Raw genomic sequence first — 13,307 nt, 5'->3', positions numbered from 1 at the left:
ATATTAACCTTTTCAGACCTTTTGGAGGACCTCTACTTTCTCATCCCACATTAGAATAACCTCGTGAAGTGGTAGATGAAGAAGAACATCTTGTGCCTGAGTCTATCATCGACCATGAGACTATCACTACGCACACGAGTAATACTTATGTTAAGTATCTTGTGAATTTTAAGAATCATCCTATTGAAGTTGCCAAATGGATGCCAGAAAAGTTTTTCCATTCTTACCAAAATATCATCCACTCATATTATCTACGCAATTGAGGTCAATTGCACCCCGAGCAAGAGAGAATGTTAGTCATAACCTCTATGGGGATGCCCATTACTTTATTTTGGGATATTTTATTTTGGATGCGCCTTTTATTTATATCATATCAAGATTAATGTGTTTAATTACTTATGTGTGCTGGTATGATATAGTCAAACCCAAACATCGTCCAGGTGACCAAACTTTGTAAGCATGTGACATGCTTACAAAGTTTGGTCTTACCACATCGAATGATGTTTGATATGTCAAGTAGCACCCAGCATGCATTTTTTAAGTCTCCTAGTGCTTAAGAGGCCTTGAAAAATCTTTCTCATGCCATCGTTTCCAAACATCGTCCGATGGTAAAAACTTTGCAAGCATGTGGGGGGGGGGATCCCCCCTAGAGGAGCAAAATTTAGTCACCATCGGACAATGTTTGTGGAAGGGACCGTCTTAGGGAAAACAAGTAACACTTTAAATCTTAAAACAAAGTTGGTAAACAAAATAAAAGAGACACTTAGTTTTGAAGCCATGATCAACAAAACATAAATAATCATCGAGATCAATCGCACTAATAAAGTACAAAGATAAAATCTAGGTAGAAGAATTTTCAACATGAGAAAATATAAAATGTTTCTAAAAGTGCAACCATGAAATGAACAAAAGTAGTACTATGATGGTAAGTAGACTCCCTAGTAGAATAGAGATCTAGTCATCAACACCCTCTCTAGCTTTCAAATTCTCTAAAATGCTCTCATGGTCATGCACTCGAAGTCGAAAAAACACGGGCAAACTTCGTGTTTTTAACTATATAATTGATCAAGAGTGAGCCTGATCACAAGCACTAGATGAGTACTGAACTAACTCCCACTACCACTACTAGAACTCAAGACTCCTCCGACAATGTCTGATCTACCTAGTAGAACCGGCCTACCACAATTAGCTATACAGTGAAAAAAACCCATAATCATCCATCGTATCCTGGTCGAGGATGCACTTTGGCCTAGTGCAACTCATGAGATAGTAGTCTACTCCCTTGCTATTTCCCTCATCAGCCAATAACATAAAATACATCACCCTTCCGTAGTAGTAAATCTATCAGCTCATCATAGCTGGCCATGAACACACCAATGTGCTCATTGAAAAATAGTAGATATGAAGAATGCTAAGGAGAGAGCGTTGTCTATATCCATGCATTTGCCCATCCTCTCAAGGCACAATCTAACCAATCACCATCCATAATAGCATGAAAGGAACATCAAGCATACATAAAACAATGGAAGTACACATACAAGATGTACATGTACACAATACTGAATATGTTGATGCATAGAATTCATGGAATTATATGTAGATGCATGGTATTCATGGAATTATATATGAAATTGATGCACAATTCAATAAGAAACTAAGAAGATTGGGTAGAGTTTACCACATCACCATCGAGAAGAAGATTATCGACCTTTATCCTATGATGCTTCTGGTTTCTTACTCTGATCGTTAAATATAGAAGATGCCTCTCAAAGATTCCATGCATATCAACATATTAACCAGCATCACTCACTACATCAAAAGCACTCTTATGTGCATGTGCACTTTCAGTGTTCAAAGTGAAGGATGAGCACTTTCAAGGAGGATATTACAGTAGTGTAGCTATATAGCATGTGACAATGTACTTACATGGTGAGCACTCACTTCAAAATCATTCTTGAGCATTCGTCTCACGATTCTCACTCTACATGTGAGAAACTTCTAACTTTTCTAGTGAATTAGGATTTGGATCATAGCATCACTATAAAATACACCAAAAGAATGTGAGCAAAGGGCCTTTTAGTTTGTGGGCATCCACGGTCCGTTCCAAGTAGCACCCCTTCTCTGTTTGGTCAACCCTCATTGAATATGAGAGATGGCCAGAGAAGATAGTGAAGGGAGTGGATTGTTTACAAGAGAAACTAAGATAGATTCTAAGAGAACCTGAGTCTAACAGTTGAATGTGGGCTTACAATGATGATCAGATCACGAGCAAAGTCTTAAATAGGTTAGATTTGTCTAGTTTGATCCAATAACTTAGTTCACTTATTGGTTCGCCATTGCGTATAACCTTTTGAGTAACACTAGTTTGATATCATTAAAGGACATAAAAGTGTTCTTACTTTAAGGGGTTTTAAAAAGGTCCTAAAAATTTATTTTACATCTCATGAGACTTTTCTTATAGAGGCTTCATATTTATTATCAAATTAGGCATTTTCATGCTAGAAGAATTAAGTGTATAAAGTGACCATGACCTTTTTCATGCTAGAAGAATAAGTGATCAAGACCTCTATAAGCACACAATTCTCTAGAGAATTGAATATAACTTGAAGGAAAAAAAACTCCATTATAATTGTACTAAATTGTTAATGATCCCTTGTTGTGATAGGAAATCATTCAAGCCACTTCTATATATATACCTAGATGAATCCAAGAACATGCCCAAATTCACCTTTTAGGAATGTGCATGTTATATACTCATGGTAGTCAACCCACAAGACTATATAACTATCAACTCCATTATGCATAGTATGGACAAGATACTATGACATCCCCACTAACGTCATCAGTGCCCAATAGAAAATCAATAAATGAACAAAAACAACCCGATTTGATTGATATCTTGGTCACTTTGTATAGTCATTTGAGTGGCATCAAAATGTCCAATTTGAGAACAAATTTTTACATACACCATGCTAATATATTAAACTTCAAAAAGAAAAGTTTCATGGGATATACTAGAAAAAACCCTAGGGAGTGAGGGCATAAAAGTGCCTTTAGGACACTAGAATGATCAAATTCCAAACTAGTGTTAAGACCAGTACTCTTCTGGAGTTTTCTTTTAAAAAGGCTCGAGGGTGACAATGGGGTGCTCACAAGTGGAAGTCCCACCATTTTGGCATCCGTGTGTTCATGTGAGGGCGTGATGTATTGGAATTCTCAAGCAACTTCGATCTCAAGCATTGGAGGCCTTCTGGTTCGACATACAGAGCACAAAGGTTAGGTCCACACAAACCAACAGAACCGAAATGACGCATGTGCCTTAAAGCTTCCCATGATGAGATAACCTCATTTATCCTTTCATATCTGAGTTCCAGTCAACACTGATAATCTTTGCTTCTGCATCCAAGTCTCTGGCATCGGCACTAGCATGGCACTTATGACAACTGCTTCATGCATTCTCACGCAGCACCATCCCTCGGGCTTTATAACCACGCATGATTCTAAACCTTGGGCACACCGAAAAAGCACTCTCGAGTGCGCCTCAAAAATGGTACATTCACTTGACTAGTTGGAGACTAGAACCATGATGTTTCTCTGGCAGCACCTCCAGATGGGCGAGTAGTTCCACGAGACCGTCTCCTCTTAAGACACCATGTAGGCCTGAATATTGGCATCCCTTCCAAGACCGCAAGCCCAGGTTGCACAATCCTCTTCACCCTCGCACCACCACACATCAGCAGGCCATCACCCTTCACAGACTGCAACAGAGAGAAAGAGCGCTGGATGCTGGCAGCTAAAGTCTAGGGTAACCGTTCGGAGGGCTGCCCAATGGGCTGTTATCGGCTCTGGCCGGGGTGGCTGTTAGGAGGTGATTGATTGGGGGGAGTTGAAAGCTTGAGCAGGCCCCCCGTAAAGGGTTGGCGGAGCAGTCGTAAGGATTTCCATGTTAAGGAGTCTTCTTATGCATTAAAGAAGCGGCCCTTCTCACGTTAACAAAGTAGGTCCTAGGCTACACACAGCATCTGCGCTGCAGGGTCCATCGTGCGCAAAATTAACACTATTTCGTGCTCAAAAGTTGATGTCAAACTACTCGTGGCATCACATAAACAGATGCATCCCTTGACCTTTGTGCTTACCTTGAGCTCTCCACTGTCATACACGGTTAGATGTAATTGCCAACTTCGTATCTCCCATGCATCCTTTTAAGTTGAGCTTCTTCTCATAGCGCTTCATTGCTAGCTTAAGCATTAGATCTTGCGTATAACTACCTGGACATTAAGGTCGCTTTCTAGTCTTCGTCTTGTATGCTACATTCCATCACATACCCCTTGTGCTCGATAATGGAGTGAATGCATGTGCGCACGCAGGCAAATCAAGGGAAAAAATAAATTCATAAATTCTTTTCATGCAACCCTTGCCATTTCATTGCAAGATCTGTTGAGGCATACCTATGGCAGCACTCAAGAATTTCTTGATTTTAACTTATTAGGTATAAGGTCCAAGATATTGTGTGCAAGCATCTCTCTCTCTCTCTCTCTCTCTCTCTCTCATGTCTTGTAATTGCATACCCTTAGCTGGTGATGCAATACACACCTCATCATTTATTCCCATACTAAATGGATCCCTTTTCACACCCTTACTTCCAATGCCAGTAAGTTATTACTTGGCCCTCTAAACTACACCACGTACAGCCTACCTTCTTTCATTTTAAACTGCAGCCACATCAATTAAAGCAAAGCCAAAAACCAATGACATTCCCAGCTCAAGGGTTGACGAAGCTCACTGTAAAGATGTCTAAGAAATTTTCCCTTTTTTTAAACCACTGAAAGAAACTTTAAGCAATGAAATATTGATGCACGTGTTGAAAGACTAGGGTACACAGAGTGGACACGCTCTTATCTTAACCTCCACACAGCCATGTTCATATATATGCCTTACAGTTATGATGAGGATTCTCAATAGACTGCGAAATGTACCCAATTCTGCCATCATCCACCACCACAATAGCAAAATAAACAGTTATTGCCAAGCACCATTGAGTCAACTGCATGGCCCAATGTACTTTTTAGCAATGCCTTCAATAGATTTCAAAAAGGTCAAAATGCATAATGATCGGATTCCTGAGGAAATTTTTGTAAGTTAAATCTATTTCAAAGCCTAGATGCCGATTGCTTTCCTGATTTTGAGGTAGTCCTAACAAAAACATTCAAAGTAATCCAATGGTAATCAAAAACAAAGATGCCATAAAAACAAAAAATAGATTTTCTTTCTATACGTCTGCTCTTTCTCACTGAAAAGATCAACAGTGTCAAAACAGTGGCTACCATCAAGTTCTACACTGTACACTAGTTTACTAATCCTCTCCAAAGTATTTATCTTCAGCATCCTGAGACATCTCCTCCAACCAGTAATCATCCAGACCAGTGTCATGATCTATGCGCACATAATCAAAGTGATCAGAATCTTCTCCTGAGAGGAACTTCTCTTGCATGATGCGTGTAAAGTCATCCATCTTACACTGCAGCTCTTCACTGGATATGGAAGGCTTCGAGCTGCTTTCCCCTGCAATGAACTTGTCATGCATATAGCGAGAAAACTCCTCAAGTTTCAATTGTTGTTGTTCCTCAAATGTGAGCACCCGACTCTCGGTTTCCCCCCTCCTATCCCCTCCACTACCTTCTGATGCAGTAGTCTCTTTTTCAGAACTGCCAACCCCCATTGCTTTCTGGCCTGTATCATGGTTCCCCAAATCCTGCCCAAAAATTACATGTTTCAAAATGCATACACATGTTACGACTTAACTTGCAACTTAGACAGTTCAATAAATGAAACCATATGCACACATATAATCCACCTATTCCTCTACAACACCTCTATTTGTGCACTTGTGACTGTTAACTTCAACCATCATGGCTTGACTCTGTTGATGCCACCAACATCACTAGTTCTTTAATCACAGCTTGTGACTAGTCATTAATCTTTCTTAAACTGTCTAATTACAACCTAATCCTGATATTAGTGAAGAGGCACTGTTCAAGGGTCGTCCCAAAGCAAGGGTTATTATGAAGAGGCACGTCCTATCCAAAGGCTATGACCCTTCGCCCTAAAGACAACTATTTGTCTAAAGTGTGTCTCAATGCAGCTTTCCGCTAGTATTGAGTCTCTATCGGGCTGTCCCTGACTCCATAAACACGTGTATTCATTGCATGTTTTCTTGTGGCATGTTTACCTGCAAGAACCAGTCATTTCATTATCTTCCAGGCACAACACACCTCAGGCACAAATATTACCTACCTGCATTCGCTGGACACACCTAACCATTTATCAGTAAACCCTTTTGCTCAGGTGGCTCACACCAAGGAGACTTAAAAGTTTAGTTATCTTCACGACTCTCCCCCTCGAAAACCTTCTCCAGCGATAACTCCAGTGCCTTCTTGTAAGCCCAGTGGGGCGTGCCGCTAGTATTGAGTAGTCTCTATTGGGCTGTCCCTGACTCCATAAACACGTGTATTCATTGCATGCTTTCTTGTGGCATGTTTACCTGCAAGAACCAGTCATTTCATTATCTTCCGGGCACAACACACCTCAGACACAAATATTACCTACCTGCATTCGCTGGACACACCTAACCATTTATCAGTAAACCCTTTTGCTCAGGTGGCTCACACCAAGGAGACTTAAAAGTTTAGTTATCTTCACAACTCTCCCCCCCGAAAACCTTCTCCAGCGATAACTCCAGTGCCTTCTTGTAAGCCCAGCGGAGCGTGCAGTGACAGACTCAACCACGTTCCAAGAGATAAAAATATAAAGAGAGAGAGGGGAGAGAGAAAAGGGAATGGGGATCTTGCATAGTACACCACATTGAGCGGGAAACAAGCCCCGCCCCCCTTCATGAATTTATTCAAGAACAATCCACGGGCACGCTGGCCAGCATCAATACAATCAATGAATACAAAACAAACAAATATGCAGATGTAGGATACCCAAGTCGCTGTCAATGTCGACGCACAAGATCTCTGATGTCGAGCACACCATAGGGATGACCCACAAGTATCTCTCACCGGCCTAGTACCAGATCCAATACCTAAGTCCAATGAGTCCAAATCCAAGTCCAAGTCCAAGTCCAAATCCCATTCGAAAATCCAAGCCATGTCTAAGCTCTATGTTCCATGTTCATGTCCAAGCTCTATGTCCAAGTCCTTCATGTCTATGCAAGTTCAAGCTTCCATGTCCAAGCTCTATGCCCAAGTTCCATGTTCAAGCTCTAAATCCATTCGCTCATCCCATGAATAATCTCCACAATTCCTATAGCCTTGTCAATGATGAAAACCCTAGAGAAGCTCTTTTTGGCAAGAAAACTGATATAAAACCTATTTTAATGGTTTTCGGGCGATAAAAACCTCCAAAAAACAGTTTTTTAGGGTTTTTGAATTTTTCTGTCCATACAGCTGTACGGATCCATACAATCACACGGGAAGATGGTGATGTGGCACTGCAGTTACTGGAGGGGCTCTGAAATCAACGGGTAGCGATGAAAAACTCCATGATTTGATTCATAGATGATGATGAAGAAGATAATCTCCACGCGTGAATGCAGATGACAACGCGATGAAGAGATTCTTCAACTTGATGCTCAAGAGAGGCTCATGCTTCTTTTATACTTGGGAAAACCTTGCTGTTTGCCAAAAAGTAACGCTTTTGCTTTGCTTTTGTCTTTTTATTAAATATTATTAATAATAGCCAAAGTTCTTGATTTGTGCTTTTACAACTTCAGGGCCTTGCTTTTTGGCTCTAGAGCTGCTTTTTGAGAAAGCGGCTTTTAGCTTTTTGGTCCGGCTTAGTCTCCTCTTTCCAATGGTGCCCTTAGCTCGTGATCAACCCTGTTTGACTTTTTGCTTTTTCTTTCTTTTTGACCAAGAATGGTGCTTTTTCTTAATCAATCCTTATGTACCTTGTCTCCATGTCTTCTTCCACCTGTCTGGTGTCCGGGCATGGATTTCATTATGTGTAGAGCTAGGAGGGCCAAATAGTTACATTCCCTCTCTCTTACATCGCAGTTGTCCTCAACTGCGGACTGCAAGTGTTCCAAGCACATCCATATGTTCCATGTATATCCGTGTGTTCCAAGTACATGAAGTACTTCCATATGTTTGAAGTTACTAGCCCCATCTGGTGAGCTTGTGCATCTGGTCTTTTCCCATATCCGTGGTGGCATCTACTCATCTGGCAATATCTCAATGCCTTTTCTTTGACCAATGTCCTTGTTCTTGATGGTACATCTTCAATGTTCATGGCCTGTCACATGTGTTAGATAAAATAAATACATACTTACCTCCTGCAAAAACTAGACACAAGCTAGTCAACAAACAAGTATACATCATTCGCGTCTACTGGGTATTCCAGGTACTGGCCAGGTAGTCTGGAGCCCAGTGGACTATTACATGCCATAAATCCAAGCATTGTCCATATATCAAAAACAGCACACAAAGTCAAAGAAATTCAAACATACATCACTATGCACAAGTAATGATCCTCTTGTTCATGGATTGTCTTGTCTGGTTTCATCGAAACCGTGTTGAGCCATCTGGCCACTAGGACCGCTCAGACTATCCTCAAGGCCATCTAGTCACTAGGACCGCCCGAGAGTTCATCAATAGTCATCTCGGCCATCTGGTCGCATTGACCGCCCGACTATGAAATCCAATACAGCCATCTAGGCCATCTGGTCGCAATGACCGCCCGACTCCGAAATCCAATACAGACATCTAGGCCATCTAGTCGCAATGACCACCCGATTACGAAATCCAATACAATCATTTGGGCCATCTGGTCGCAATGACCGCCCGACTGCGAAATCCAAGATATCTGGCATCGTTGCCGTCCAATGGGTCATCTGGCATCCAAATCTCGTTCTGGCATCCATTTCACGTCCAACAACGAATAACTCTTGAATTCCAAGAGGAACTTTCTGACCACTGTCTTTCCTCCTTTTCTCACAGAATGAAACACAATATGTTCTGGCTCTTCCACCCCTGGTGGATTCTTCAAAACAAGTTCCTCCGGGGATAACCTGTACATGGTTTCAGTAAACTATCACGAAAAACATTATATATCTTCCAATGATTTGAAAGGTCCAGCTAATGACATACATGGTTGATCTTCTTGGTATTCTGAAAGGGCCATATACCATCATTCCCTAACTTTGACAATCCAAAGATAAAATCCATAGCAATATTCTCCCATAGATCATTCAATGGGTGCAATAATCCTGCTGGTGTTTGTCGATCAAACTTTACCTTCTGACAAAACAAACATTCTCGAATCATAAAGCTCAATGTCTTTCTCATACTAGGCCAATAAAAATAGCTCTCCAAAGCTTGAAGTGTAGTCAAGGTCTCTCTATACCCCATGTATGGAGAAGCATGGCACTCTTCCATTACTTTGGCCTCGATTCCTTGTGTTACACATGACCTGGGTTTGTATCATAAGAAAACCCTTCTTGATGACTTAAAAAGTCACCAAATTTCTATTCTGCAATCTGTTTCAAAACATCTTTGAAATCCTCTTTGGTAGAATAAGGATCCTTCATCAAAGTGAAATCCATATGGTGACCCATAGAAATTGCATGGCTCAAGGGTCTCCCAGATAATGCATCTGCTTCCTTGTTGTCTTTGACATTCATCGACCACAACATGGCTTGCTTGGTTCAAGACTGCTCCAATGCAATCTCATCATGTTCAACCACAAAAAGATCTAGAATAACCAACACCGGTCGTTTGCTAGCATAAAGTCTCAATGCTTCAAACGGGTTTTGTTTCAGCTTTGGTCCACACAGATTCCATGGCTTTATTTGTCGAAATATGCAATGGGCTAAACACGACTGCAAACCACTCATCCAACTTCCGGGCATGATGTCAATCTGATGATCTTTAGATCTCTCTGGTATCTTTGCCTTCCTTTCCCTTACTTGTTTGAGGAAGCTGCATGTGAGAGAGCAGGCCAGCTTCCCTGTCTCCTCCATAAGAAATAGAACGGGTAGCTCTAGATTCTTCCACAATGGTGACTCGAAGATAGGCTTTAGCAGCTTCAACTCCTTCGGCTTCAATGGTTTAATCCTTGATGAAATCTGCAAACATTTGAGCCCTTCTTTGGTCCTGTTCTCTCTTGGTACTCCAAGAAAGAAATTCTTCGTCTCTGAGAAATTCTCTGAACTACTGAAAGTCATGCTACTCTTCTCATGACATGGCTACGGCGTCATGAGTAATGGATCAACGACCCTAGTTCTTGTCTTGAAGTCCTCGATCGGCCTGATAGTTGTTCCCTTCATTAGACCCTTGGTTTCCCTCTTCTCTCAACATGGCTCTGTCACCCCAAGAAAGTTTCTTCAAGAGAAATCCTGCTCTGATACCATTGTAAGCGCAACGGGGCATGCAGTGACAGACTCAACCACGTGTCCAAGAGATAAAAATATAAAGAGAGAGAGGGGAGAGAGAAAAGGGAATGGAGATCTTGCATAGTACACCACATTGAGCGAGGAACAAGCCCCGCCCCCTTTCAGGAATTTATTCAAGAACAATCCACGGGCACGCTGGCCAGGATCAATACAATCAATGAATACAAAACAAACAAATATGCCAATGTAGGATATCCAAGTCGATGTCAATGTCAACGCACACGATCTCTGATGTCAAGCACACCACGGGGATGACCCACAAGTATCTCTCACTGAGCTAGTACTAGATCCAATATCCAAATCCAATGGATCCCAAGTCCAATGAATCCAAATCCAAGTCCAAAATCCAAGTCCAAGTCCAAGTCCAAATTCTAGTCCAAAATCCAAGCTCCATGTCTAAGCTCTGTGTTCCATGTTCATGTCCAAGCTTCATGCCCGAGCTCTATGTCCAAGTCCTTCATGTCTATACAAGTTCAAGCTTCCATGTCCAAGCTTCATGTTCCATGTCGAAGCTCTAAATCCACTCGCTCATCCCATGAATAATCTCCAGAATTCCTATAGCCTTGTCAATGATGAAAACCCTAGAGAAGCTCTTTCTGGCAAGAAAATTGATATAAAACCTGTTTTAATGGTTTTCAGGTGATAAAAACCTCCAAAAAGCAGTTTTATGATTTTTTTGAGCAATTTTAGGGTTTTTGAATTTTTCTGTCCGTACAGTCCATACAGCTGTGCAGATCCGTACAAGCACTAAAAGATGGTGACGTGGCACTGCAATTGCTAGAGGCGCTCTAAAATCAGTGGGTAGCGATGAAAAACTCCATGATTTGATTCATAGATGATGATGAAGAAGATTATCTCCACGCATGAATGAAGATAGTAACGCGATGAAGAGGTTCTTCTTCAACTTGATGCTCAAGAGAGGCTCATGCTTCTTTTATACTTGGGGAAGCCTTGCTTTTTGCCAAAAAGTAATGCTTTTGCTTTGCTTTTGTCTTTTTATTAAATATTATTAATAATAGCCAAAATTCTTAATTTGTGCTTTTACAACTTCAGGGCCTTGCTTTTTGGCCCTAGAGCTGCTTTTTGAGAAAGCGGTTTGGTCCAGCTTAGTCTCCTCTTTCCAATGGTGCCCTTGGCTCGTGGTCAACCCTTGTTTGACTTTTTGCTTTTTCTTGCTTTTTGACCAAGAATGGTGCTTTTTCTTAATCAATCCTTATGGACCCTGTCCCCATGTCTTCTTCCACCTGTCTGGTGTCTGGGCATGGATTTCATTATGTGAAATAGAGCTAGGAGGACCAAATAGTTACACTTCTCCCATACTTGATCCCACACCCCGCACAGTTCGAGTTCACGCAGCCACACCTACCCCACAGCCTTGCTAATTTGCCCACACCCTCTCCAGTATCCCAAGGTCCCAGCCCAATCACGGTACCTACCAATCCCCCACAATACACTGGTGGGTGGTCTATTGTTGTTCCTCGATAGCCTCGCCCCAACTTTACTCCATGGCCTTGAATCACTCTCCAAGATGATTCTCACTAGGGCACAACAGCACCTCCAAGAGCTACAACAGCACAACCAAGATCCATCTCCCACCATGGCAGATGAACCAATACTTGAGAATGAACCAGTTCTTACCGGATGGCAGCAGGAGATGCAGACCCACATGGTGGCAATGCATAGTCAATTCCAGAAGACTTTGGAGACCCTTACTTCACAGATGCAGTAGATGCAGTCACGACATTCTCAACCTGCAAATTCAACAGCTTCGATCAACACACCAATTCTAGATATCATCACTATACCCCCAAAGGAAGCCGATGACTTTAAGGTTATTTACAAGCATCTAAAACTAAGAAACTCGACATTAAACCCCCTCATTCTTGATCTAGCCAATGCAATAAGTGTATTCTTGACCAATGGATGTACAAGCTCCGCCTATACTTGGGATCTTCGTCGCAAGGTCACCCAGGATCTTCTAGCTTCAATAACGATAATAGATCGGTTCGTGATGGTTCCAAGCTATGAGGGACTCCTAGCAAGGATCACCTAATACACAAGCATAAACAAGATTAGAGAAACCAAATAAAAGGAGTGCAAGCAAGTTCATCACCCAACCGTAGGTTCGTGTCCGCAAACCTCCTCGAGCGAGGGGCTAAGGTTCACTCCACCTCTTAGGGTGAAAGGTAGTCAATATCTTCTTTGGAACCGATTTGTTGTTTTGAGATGATACGGTATGTGCTCTGGATTGTACTAGGATTAGGAGATAGATCTCTTATGATTGTTGGACACTCCTACAGTAGGTCATCCAGAGATTTGACGGACTTATGTTTTTTTTTATCGTCCTTAGTCCGATAGGGTAGACAGAGAGGGTGGGATTATGTTTTGGAGGTTATGCTTTGTGCATATGACTGTAGACAACTATTTTATTGGGAAAGGTACATCTCTTTTTTCGAGTTTGCCTATGGTACTATTGAACATATGGTTCTGGTAATAGCTAGAATATGTTTGGTAGGAGTTAGGTTAATATGTTGGTTCTCTCAGACTTTGATAGCTTGAAGGAGACACAATTGTGGTGCCTGACAGTTAGGAGTCTTTGAGAGGGAGGTATGATATTCCCTAGGTACGAGGATTTACGAGATCTTGGAAGGATTGGTATTATGTTGCAACAAGCAGATATTTGTCTCGATGATTTCAGGTTTCCTATTCCATGAGGAGTTGGAGGATCGAAGGATGTTATGCTCTTCAAGGACTTGAGAAGGTTCTATCTTTTTTGTCTTGTTCTCACAGTCATATGTTGGAGGAACAACAACTTTAGTTGAATCGGTTCTTGGACATGTGGCTATGTGGATTT

The 13,307-nt window shown here is 41.6% G+C and overlaps 1 protein-coding gene across 1 annotated transcript in view; it reads right to left on the bottom strand.

Moving 5' to 3' along the window:
- Nucleotides 1-5,220: 5,220 nt before the first annotated feature.
- Nucleotides 5,221-13,307, bottom strand: part of LOC147642468 (coiled-coil protein) — a 37,607-nt gene continuing 29,520 nt past the window's right edge. The window contains exon 3 of the mRNA XM_086806831.1: nucleotides 5,221-5,752. Within this exon, the coding sequence (XP_086662957.1) occupies nucleotides 5,354-5,752 (399 nt within the window). The 3' untranslated portion in view covers nucleotides 5,221-5,353. The remainder of the gene's footprint in view (nucleotides 5,753-13,307) is intronic.

This window comes from Cibotium barometz, chromosome 1 (assembly GCF_041138505.1).
Source record: "Cibotium barometz isolate CiBa-2024 chromosome 1, ASM4113850v1, whole genome shotgun sequence".
NCBI lineage: Eukaryota > Viridiplantae > Streptophyta > Polypodiopsida > Cyatheales > Cibotiaceae > Cibotium > Cibotium barometz.
Note: the sequence above shows the minus strand (reverse complement) of the source record. Positions and strands in the feature narration are given on the sequence as shown.